This window comes from Mesitornis unicolor, unplaced genomic scaffold, assembly GCF_000695765.1.
Source record: "Mesitornis unicolor isolate BGI_N332 unplaced genomic scaffold, ASM69576v1 scaffold23770, whole genome shotgun sequence".
NCBI classification, from domain to species: Eukaryota; Metazoa; Chordata; class Aves; order Mesitornithiformes; family Mesitornithidae; genus Mesitornis; species Mesitornis unicolor.
In genome coordinates, this window is record NW_010159261.1 from 1 (window position 1) to 10,668 (window position 10,668).

Consider the following 10,668-nt stretch of genomic DNA (forward strand, 5'->3'; position numbering starts at 1 on the left):
ATCCTCATTTTTGAGAACCATTTTGCATCTCGGAGAGAACAACTTTAAAAAATCAGAGCTGCTGCACTGGAAGTTGTAGTACTGCAGATCCTCAGTCTCTGTTGGTTGCTCTTTAGTCCAGGGCTTCTGTGAGAAAAACTAATGTAGCTTACAGGGCATTTACATTACAATCTTATGTGTGCCTGTCTTCTGAGCTACGTCTGCACTTGGAGATATTAGGAAGAAATTCTTTACTGTGAGGGTGGTGAGGCCCTGATCCAGGTTGCCCAGGGAAGCTGTGGATGCCCCCTCCCTGGCAGTGCCCAAGGCCAGGTTGGATGGGGCTTTGGGCAGCCTGGGCTGGGGGGGGGGGGCCGGTTGGACTGGGGGAGCTTTAAGGTCCCTTTCAACCCAAACCATTCTGTGATTCCATGTTTTTCATTAGTTAGCTGATACCTGTGAAAATTACAATTTAATTAGCTTTACCATGAATTTTTGTTCATCCTCTGCCCCTGAATTTTAAATGTTTAAAACATTCATGAAAATATGGGGAGTCATCACTGAAGGCAATGTTTAAAAAAGGGAATTACTGCAGAAAAGGTGTTAGAAGTTGGTGATCACACTTCATTTTACTAAGTTTTTCTTTCTCATATCAAAGTACTCAAAACAAATCAGATGTTTGCATTTCTTGCTTCTATTAACCTCTAAAAGAACCGTTTATCTTGATAAGAAATCCAATGTAACAAGAATTCTTGCATTTATCTTATAAACAAATATTGTGGAGCCATAAAAGGAATGTGATAATTGAAAGCACGATCACAGCGCACGAAGAGGTGGGAGCACAATTGCACTGTGCTTTCCTGAGAGTTTCTGTTTGTACAAAGCAGCTAATCTTATCTAATCATCTTTGTACATATTGATCCACATGACTCCCATTAACCTACTGTCTGAGGCTTTTCCACACATTTATCTTCAAAGATAAAATCAAAATGGATTTTTTAGTCTTTTTCCAGCTCTAACACTTCAGGAAAAAACCCTAAGTTCAAACACTGTTTTTTCACTTGGGGGTTTGGAGACAAAATTGTGAAAATAAATTATTCTTTAATGAGCCCCACAGGCCTCTGTTCTTCGCACTACTTCTTGCCAGCAGTTGCCACCAGCCATGGAGATGCTAAACCTCCATTTCCAAGTCTTTACTATTTCAGAAGAAGGTGGACATCAACTGAAAGATGGCAATGCCAAACCGTGCATGAGTTATAGCACAGTTTCTTGATGCTTGCAAGGTAACCAAGATGAATCACATCACAGAGACTGTAACTCCTCAGGTGAGACCCATACGTTTCAGAAGAAAGCAAAACCCAGTTGTACTGAAAACAGGACATTCATTCACAACTATTGTTCTCCAAAAACACCCACAGTTATCATCACAAGATATTTAGTCTGTTGGTCTGCCCAATTGCCTTGGGCAGTTTGGGTACACTGCTGTCAGACACACCAGCTGACTGACTGCATCTCATCCTGAGAAGAAACAAACTCTTCCTCTACCACATGACACTTACACCTGCAAAGCAGCAATTTCTTCTTTAATTGTTATTTCTCTCTCATTTCCCTGCTATCTTCTGTTGACCTTCCTCCAACGATGGACTGCTACAAGTAAGTCAAAGAGTCCTGAAAATTTATTTCACAAATACAGATGTATCTGCCACAGCCTACCACACGCAAAGAAATAACACTTGTGTACTTGTTATAGCAGATCCCTTCTCAGGAAAAACCTGAAGTCAAGTTGACCAGAATCCAGAGAGTCCTCGAGATTTCTCCCGAATATTCTGTAATTGGGTAATCTCAGTAAATAAAATACTCTAGTGACAAAATATAGCTGGTGCTTTTGTAACGAACCTTCTGACTTGCCATTAAATATTGCATAAACACTGTCTGCAAATTCCAACTGGCAGAGAGCTCCCACCTCTTGGCAACAGTAAAAGGAAGTTAAAATTGCCCAAGAGCCAGAATGGCCTTGGGCTGATACCGCTTCAAGCCTCCATGTCTGCTCTCTCACCGTAGGCAGTGTGGGAGTTGAGTGGTACTCTTGGTTCATGCCCAGCATCCTCAGGGTGACACCCAGACACATCAGGACTCATCGGCTGAGCACTGGTGCACAGACCATTGTTTACTGAGTGATCACTACAGAGGGCACAGAGGACTCTTCTCTCACCACGCATGATGGCCACCTCTTTTCTACGTGCTTATTGCTTGTCCTGCAGGGCTCCTCTATTGACTATGAAAAACAGAAAGTTTCTGGAACAGACATTGCAGGGAGAATTTCCCCCAAACCAAAGTGTTTACACATCATTGGAAACATGCTCATCACAAACTGGAATGGGCCTTCCTCGATATTGCTAATGTAAACTATATTTTTCTTCCTACTGTCCCACTATACAGTCAATAAGCGTTTCTGCTGGTACTTTCTGTCTAAACTTCAACCCAGGTACATAATGGCGTGTATTAAACCAACTCCACCTAAAAGTGCCATTGGAGGTAAACTTTAAATACTACATAATTTATTCTCTTTACTGTAGATGCCCTTTCATCACACCATCATATAATTTCTGATTTGTTTCAAAAGTGGTCTTGGCAATTAAAATGGATCACCCAAGCTATGAAGCATTTAAATCACTGAGAAAGACAAGGATTAGAATCTTGATATATTCAGTTATCCTAAAATACTGGGCTGCCTTAAGCCCACACCGGCCTTTGAATCAGGAGTGCATAGATCTGTGCACCTGCTCACACACTAACAAAGCACAACCATGTCCTGCAATTCTCACTCTCCTATGGTCTTGCAGAAATTCTGTTGTATGCCAGCAGCTCTTTCCTGCCCAGAATCCCTGCTTTGCTCAAAAAATAGATGCAGTTTTTGAAGTCTGATGAAGTAGAATAGCAGCTTGGTTTGCTGAAACCAAATCTGCCAGCCCTGTATGAGTCATTCAGATGCACATACTGTCTTTCAAATAGCAGTGCACATACAAATGACATTCTTCTATTTAATGCAGTATGAAACACAAAAAGGTAAAATAATAATGGAACATTTGAATATTTCTGACATTTAATGTCTTAATCTGCCTTTTTGCCCTTCTTTTAGGGAATCTTCTAACTTCTAACATCCAGGACCTGCTAATCAACCTGGTAATTCAAAATCCTTTGTGGTTGTGCTCCAGGCATAGATTTATCAAGGGGAGGTGCCTTCCACTAGTGCCATCCTGTCAGGTACACACTGCAAGTCAAGTTACTCTGGAATTAGTCCAAGAATGTGTCGAGCATCACCTCCTCACAGACTTGCAGGCATCCAGTCCTGTATCACTTCCAAAGGTCTAAGTATAGAAAGTATTTACCTTCCTCACACACCTGGGCTGGTGTTAGTTAACCCTTTAGGTCACATTGTTAGCAATGCCAAAGGATGCAAGGAATAAAATTAACAAGCCAATCAGTGAGGACTATGTGAAACTTTGAAACCCCATGAAGCCAGAACTCATTTTATTTTAAATTTTTAGCAGCTTGACAGCTGCTGTTCAGAGGCTCCCTGGCAGCTGTTTGGCCAGCAACGTGCCACTGCTATGCTTCTAGTCCACATTGTCCAAATCAAAGGAGATCTGAGTGACAGTGTTGACATAAGTCAAGCCAGCAGCTTAGAGGACAGGCAAACCTTGGAGGAAGCAGCAGTCTCCTGGGTATTAACTGATCTACTTTTTTACTTGAATCTGTGCAGAATGTACTTTTTCTTCTCTTGCTTTCTATAATGCATGTCCTGGTCATTAAACTTTCACAGCAAGGGAACATAGTAAATTGCTTGCAAGTAGATCAGCCTCAATGAAAGCAAAGAAATTTGCTTAATCTTTACTTAAGAAAAATTAAGATAGCCAGCATACAAGAAAATCATTAACTCATAAGCTGGATTAAATTACTTTTAGGTAATGGTTATATCAGTAAGAGCCCCCCTTGTGAAGTGATCAAAAAATTTGAGAAGTATGTCTAAATATTTATATACTATTTCATGCGATTCAGTATCAAGCAAACAAGTAGCCAGTCCAGCTTTCCTCATCCTACACACAGCAACTACAGGGAGGCTTTTAATCTCTCATAGGAGAATAGAGATAATTAGCTCATGTCTCATTAACAGTACTAGCAGCTTGTAAATGAGACAAGTGTGTGTGTGGTAATTCAATGTAAAGAGCACTGCTGTCTTCTAGCAGATAGTTTAACAAGAGAAAGCACTTTATTAATAACTGAATCTTTCAAGGGAGAAGATCTGTCAAGTAAAAACTAGAGGAGTGATTAAAGTACATGGGAAAATGGACTTTTGACTTAATTTGCTTTCTCTAAACCTGAAGAATATCTGACTCAACGAAATACAAGGTGAGTACATTACTCTGAGATTAGAGCTTTGCTTATAATGCTCTTATCTGCCTTCCCCAACTATCTGGATAAACCAGGAGTTAATGCCCTTCTTTTTTTTTTTTTAAAAAAAAAGCAGAGACTATGAAAATGTAAAAAAATCCTGCACATTTGATAAAAATTATTCCATTTCCTGCCATAGAGGGGTTTTTATTAGAAAATGGTAAGTAAGTTAAAAGAGGAGATTTGCAGCTGAATTGATAAGCACAATTTTACTACACATGTCAGGTTTAAAGAGGGTTTAACTCCAAAACAAAAGTCAGTTTGGTAAGAGATATTGCCTTGACCGATTTACAGATGTGATATAAAAGTTCAAATCTAATGGAATAGGTTGCCTTACTCTATAAAAATGCCCAAATAAACCCAGGATCCATTTCCCTCCCTTCTCCTAAGACAGTATAAATCATTATTAGAAGTCTTCAGAAGTCCAAAAAACAGCCCCCAAGAAATCTCAATTGATCACTTAAATCACTAGAGTCTCAGAACGTTATCTGCAGATTTACATACCAGTATACATAGAAAATGTTTTAACAGAGATTCAGCAGTCGCAACAGTAAAGCCACACTTTCCATGATCAGCATCCTGCTGCTCTATATTAACACAGAGCGCTGGCACAGGTTATTCTTCTTCAAAGGAGAATCCATATATTTCAGTTTTTCAAAGGAAGTCCACCTTCTCATAGGCCTTTTCAATGAGGGTTAACATATTCTTCAAGTCAGCTGACTGCTGAATAGTGTTCATATCCTTTAAAAGACCTTTCTGATTTTTTACCTTCAAAATTTCTTCCTAAAAAACAGAAGAAAGCATAACAGACAATGAACAAAAAACGAGCTTTGAGTCCAACAGAAATGTCACTTTCATGCAGCCTAGTTGTACCTAAATAAAGCCAAAAATTAAAAAATACACAAAGGCACAAAATGAGACAGTCTACTTTCCATTAATTACAGAGACATATTTCAGAAATGATTACACATTCCCTAGGACCATAGAGTTCCTAGGAACAGACAAGCAATCCTTTAAATGGCAGGTTTTCTCCATGAAAAGAAAAGGAAAAAAAAAGAGAAAAGGGAAAACTTTCAGATATTTCAAAATTGCCCTTTCTGGCTGAGGTTGACTGATAAAAGCACGGTCTGTTGTCCTCCTTCTCATAGCCAAGGGGTCTCTGAATATTTATTTCGTGCTCACCTGCAAAGTGGGTGCCTGTAAACTGCGCTTGGGGAGTTCTGGAAGGTGGAGTGCTCCACTGCTGTTTTCCTGGAATACCTAGAAAGAGGATAAAAAAACACAAAAGAGAAAAAAAAAATCAAAACCAAATGTCAGGCACACAAGTAGGAAAATGAATTGGCTGTCATCATTCAACTTCTGAAAACTAAATATAAGTTTGCTGCTGAAGTTGGAAAGATTTCCCAAAGGCAAATAAAGTCTTCCTTATATGACGTGCTCTGCAGAAACAGCTTGGACAGGAGAAGCTCTTTCCAGAGCCACAGAATCACAGAATCACAGAATGTTAGAGATTGGAAGGGACCTCAAAAGACCATCCAGTCCAATCCCCCTGCCGGAGCAGGAACACCCAGATGAGGTTACACAGGAAGGCGTCCAGGCGGGTTTTGAATGTCTCCAGAGAAGGAGACTCCACGACCTCTCTGGGCAGCCTGGTCCAGTGCTCTGTCACCCACACTGAGAAGAAGTTTCTTCTCAATTTAAGTGGAACCTCCTGTGTTCCAGTTTGTGTCCGTTACCCCTTGTCTTATCATTGTTTGTCACCGAGAAGAGCCTGGCTCCATCCTCGCGACACTCACCCTTTATATATTTATAAACATGAATGAGGTCTCCCCTCAAGTCTCCTCTGCTCCAAGCTAAAGAGACCCAGCTCCCTCAGCCGCTCCTCATAAGGGAGATGCTCCACTCCCTTGATCATCTTTGCAGCTCTACCCTGGACTCGCTCCAGCAGCTCCTTGTCCTTCTTGAACTGAGGGGCCCAGAACTGGATGCAATATTCCAGATACGGTCTCACCAGGGCAGAGTAGAGGGGGAGGAGAACCTGAGAGAAATGCACCATCTACCAGAAATACCTTTCCAGCCTTTCTTTCATCTTCCTCTAACTGGCTCTTGAGCACCTGTATTTTGTACTGCAGTTGTAGTATATTTTCCTCAATGCGTTCTGCTGATCGCTCAGCTTCATTTATTTCTTCCTAAAACAAAATAGACATAAAAACAGAACAAAATTTACTTAAGTGATGGTGAGCCTTTTGCATATAAGATACTGATAAGCAGCATCAGTAGCTGAGTCACTAAAAATCATCTAAGAAGATACACTGCTTTGTAGCAAAGATGACAGCGCTGAACAATGGACAACTCCTCCACAACAGCACAGGCGTAGCCAGCAGTCCCTCTACTAAAAAGTTACAACACACCGAGTAGCAGCAGCAGATGGGTAAGATATTTTCTTCCCTTTCTTGCCTTTCATACCTGCAATTGTACCAGAGATTCTTCATTTGTCTCAAGCATTCGTTCTTCTGCCATTTGAAGGCTCGGGACATTCTTCAGGTTGCCCAGTTTCCCTGGAGGTACCTTTAAAGTCTTGAAAAATCTCAGCACCCTTTATTATAGAAAAAGGAAAACATGACTTGTTTGGAGCTGTTTGAACAAAAAGAAAACAGACTAATGACTTCTCTGGGGAAAAGCTAAACTCGATCTAGCCCAATTGCTGCCAGCGAAGTAAAAAGAAAAAACTGGTTTGAATTCTTTTACATAAATCATATGGAATAGATGTCTAAGGAAGGAATCAGTAAGAAGAAACCACACAATTCTAACATTTGCTATTACACTGACATTGTGTGGTTTCTATTCCATTGGCCTGTACACTCCCTGACACTAATTTGACATCAATATTTTCCCAGTTCTGACCTTTCTGCTTTTTGAAGTAAAACTAAGTTCTAAAAGCAGCATTTTTAACTGCTTTCACACAAAATCATTTTAATTAAGTCTGCAAATGCTTTTGTGAAATATGATATATAGTATTAAGCCAGGGAAAAGTTTTATCTTGCTCTCAAAGGTCCTTCTGATTCTGAGGTGGACTCAAATTCTTCCAAGTTGGATCTGTCTGCTAGATACATCAAACTGCCACAATTTCCATGCATCTCAGATGAGATCGCAGGAGTTTGGCAACTCAGAAATCAAACCAAACACCTCACAAATTAAACATTTAAAAAAAACCCCAAACAAACAAAAATACTCTCTTTGAAGTAACTTCAACGATCAGAAAAGGAATTAGCATTTAAGGAAATTTAGCTATAACTGCTCTCACCACTATCATAAAATGATAGCAAAATAAATAGCTGCCCACAGATTTAAACTCTGTATAACGAGCACAAAGCTGATTCAAGGAGCTCTTAAGAACACCTCCTAGGTTCTGTTACTCATACAGAAGCAGTTAAAGCGGGTCTTTCAACAGCTCTTGCTTGTCCACTTCAATCAATGTAGTCAAGATATTTCCCTTCTTGATTTTGCATAAACTCTCTCAAAATTTCCTAAATGTGATTGTTCCCAAGAGCAATTCTGTAAGCATGGTACAAAGTAACTGGGTAAACTAAATTCCCTTCTTTCCATCTTTTTTAAAATTATAATTTCTTACTTTTCTTTCAGTAAATTGAGGTGTCTCTGAACATCATCTTTTCTATCACTTTGTTGGCACAAAATGGATCTGGAAGGAAAATAAAAGCAGAATTTTCATTTTCATTTGCAAGGATAGAAAACGCATCAAGCAAAGTAAAGATAGCCAGAACTTCTCTAGCTGAAACTTTCCCACTGCAGATAGAAAGTGTTGTACCATACTGGTCAAAATATACACAGCCAGCCATATTACTCAGAAAAGCTCCAAAGCTATTCCAGTTCAAGCAGTGTTGTGATTTTTATCTTTTCCCTTGTGGAAACAGAGAAGAATCACCAGGATATCCGACACTTACAGTATTACTGAATCCATTGCAGTTTCTAGAAACTTCCTGCTGCTATCTGAGAGGGTCTGCCAAGATCCTATTTTAGCATTGGTTAGTTTCACCTTATTTGAAGAACCTTTCTTTCCTGTTAACACAAAGGAAAAAAAGAAAAGAGATGACTTGTCAAATCTGGATAAAGAGCTTTGTGACTCAATTCAGTCACGTCGTCGTCAAAGATGTAACAGTTAAGATCTTTCACGTCACAAAACTTTTACATCATATCTATCCACATCAGGTGGTACTTATTACTTACAAGTCCCAAGTTGTTTAAAAAGCACAAAATAGAAAAGGGTCTTTCTTACAGTAGTTTCATTACAAGCAGGTACTTTTCCCAAATCATTACTGATACAAGTGAGAAATCCCAGAATGAAATAGAAAAAAAAAAGTGAGAATATACATAAGCAATAAACTTAATGTAGCATGGGCCTCATAAGCAAGAAACTCAATGTAGCATGGGCCTCATAAGCAAGAAACTCAATGTAGCATGGGCCTCAGCTCTCTGAAGCTTACAACTTAAAACTGGAGCTTAGAACTTACAACTCTGGAACTTAGAACTTAAAACATTCTGGATGCTCGCGGTGGAATTTCACAGAAGAACACTACTTGCAAACAAAAGTATGTGATTAATTTGTGCGTATACAAAACATACAATACGAATGCACGCTGGCTAAGACAGCACTGCAAATACTCACTGTCACCGCTCAGAAAGCGAGCTTGGAAACTTTATTTCTGTGATCTCAGACATTTATGATTTCAACATAGCAGTAACTACTTTGACTTTCAGTGTTTTTTTCAAAATACTGGATTTGCATGAGACAGTCCTACCTGGGGGGGAATAGTTCTCATCTTCCGTAGCTTTCCTTCCGACTGCTTGAGTGACCTGCTGAAAAGTTTACAGCAAATGTGGTAATTTTGAAATATCCTCTGCTGTGCAACCATTCATCTACTACCAGCAACCCACAATAAAAAGGCTGTGAAAGTACATCAGGGCTTGACAGAGGTCTATTGCTGTCGGCAAAAAAAAAAAGGTTTTCTGGACTGTGAAACAATAATTCAACTCAAGTAAGTTAAGAAAAGCAATTCACTCTTCTTAGTTCCTCCCATTCCAAGAATGAGGTCATGAAATAAGAAATTCACAGGATGTTTAGCTATCCAGCCACACCTTGAGATCAAGTTGTTCATAAATTAGCTGGTTAAGCAGTTCTCTCCAACAGAATGCTGACTATATCAGTCCCAAGACACACAGAGATTATTTTCCAGAACTAAATAATCGTCACCTGAGCTCAATGAACTCTGACTTTATTGCTCTGTTCAAACAGATGCTATGCAGCTCTTCAAAACTGCACAGCCAGCTTGCCTTTACATCATCAGGCAATGCTTCCCTCTACTTGTCACAGGCACACTAACAGGCAACTAGAAATTCTGAAAACCAGGGAACAGCTAAGGCAGTGGGTCTCAAAAGAGTCGTTCACACTGGTCGTTCCCTCAAAAGGATTACTTCTAGTTAATGAAATATCTTCTATAAATCCCAGTAGAAAACCGGGCAAAAATGCTTTTTTTTTTCCTTTGGTTACTTTTCTAACAGTTTTTAATCCAAAATAATGGCTACCTTTCTTTTTTGACCTTGCAGTCTTCCTTTTTCATCTGTTCCCTTTTTTTTGCTGGACAGCCCTTGCTGATTTTGTGATTTAAAGGGGTTTCTTGCTGATCTCCCACCAGCGGTCTTCCCCATTTTGCTGGCAGATGCGTGGTTGTGTTTCATTGTCTGTAAACAAAGTGGAACGGGAGGAAACAAAAACAAAATTAAAATCCAGCAACTATAATCCGTACAGTACAAACCACACTCTAACAAGTAAAAGAGAAGAAATACCCTGTGCTAAATGAGCACAAATGTCTGCATATTTGCAAAATTTAAGTACAGGACCACTAGAAAAGCACCCCCATTTGCCTTTTAGGACAGTCAGTATGTGTTCCACTTCTTAAGAAATTTAAAAGTCAGCATGTCTGTTATAACAAAGAGCAGCAACAATAATGACAGGTAACAGAACTAATTTATTCTTAAAGGCCTTCAAAATTAGAAATTCTTTATCTTTCTATCACAGCCCAGTGCAGATGTACTACTACCACAGCTTTTTACCCTAGCACATAACCATAACGTTCCTTGCTGCAGTTCAAACCTATAATTTCCTGCCTTGCTTACTACAGAAATAGAGGAAAAAGAATCACAGAATCACAGAACGTTAGG

The 10,668-nt window shown here is 39.5% G+C and overlaps 1 protein-coding gene across 1 annotated transcript; it reads right to left on the bottom strand.

Moving 5' to 3' along the window:
• Positions 1–5,085: 5,085 nt before the first annotated feature.
• CENPQ (centromere protein Q) lies at positions 5,086–10,185 on the bottom strand. Its single transcript, XM_010186141.1, has 8 exons — positions 10,033–10,185; positions 9,249–9,306; positions 8,394–8,508; positions 8,063–8,131; positions 6,898–7,027; positions 6,501–6,620; positions 5,614–5,691; positions 5,086–5,214 (listed from the first exon to the last, which is right to left on the bottom strand). Exons 1-8 carry the CDS (start codon positions 10,183–10,185, stop codon positions 5,086–5,088), a joined length of 852 nt encoding a protein of 283 aa, XP_010184443.1.
• Positions 10,186–10,668: the final 483 nt, after the last annotated feature.

Bases quoted from the DNA above. Each gene is read 5' to 3' on its own strand.
- CENPQ (XM_010186141.1), bottom strand. From the start codon at position 10,185: ATGAAACACAACCACGCATCTGCCAGCAAAATGGGGAAGACCGCTGGT. The intron at 8,132-8,393 runs GTAAGTGTCGGA...TTTTCCTTCCAG, and splicing joins GCAATGGATTCAGTAATACT to ATCCATTTTGTGCCAACAAA. The intron at 5,692-6,500 runs GTATTTCTGGTA...TCCTCTTTCTAG, and splicing joins ATGAAAGAAAGGCTGGAAAG to GTATTCCAGGAAAACAGCAG.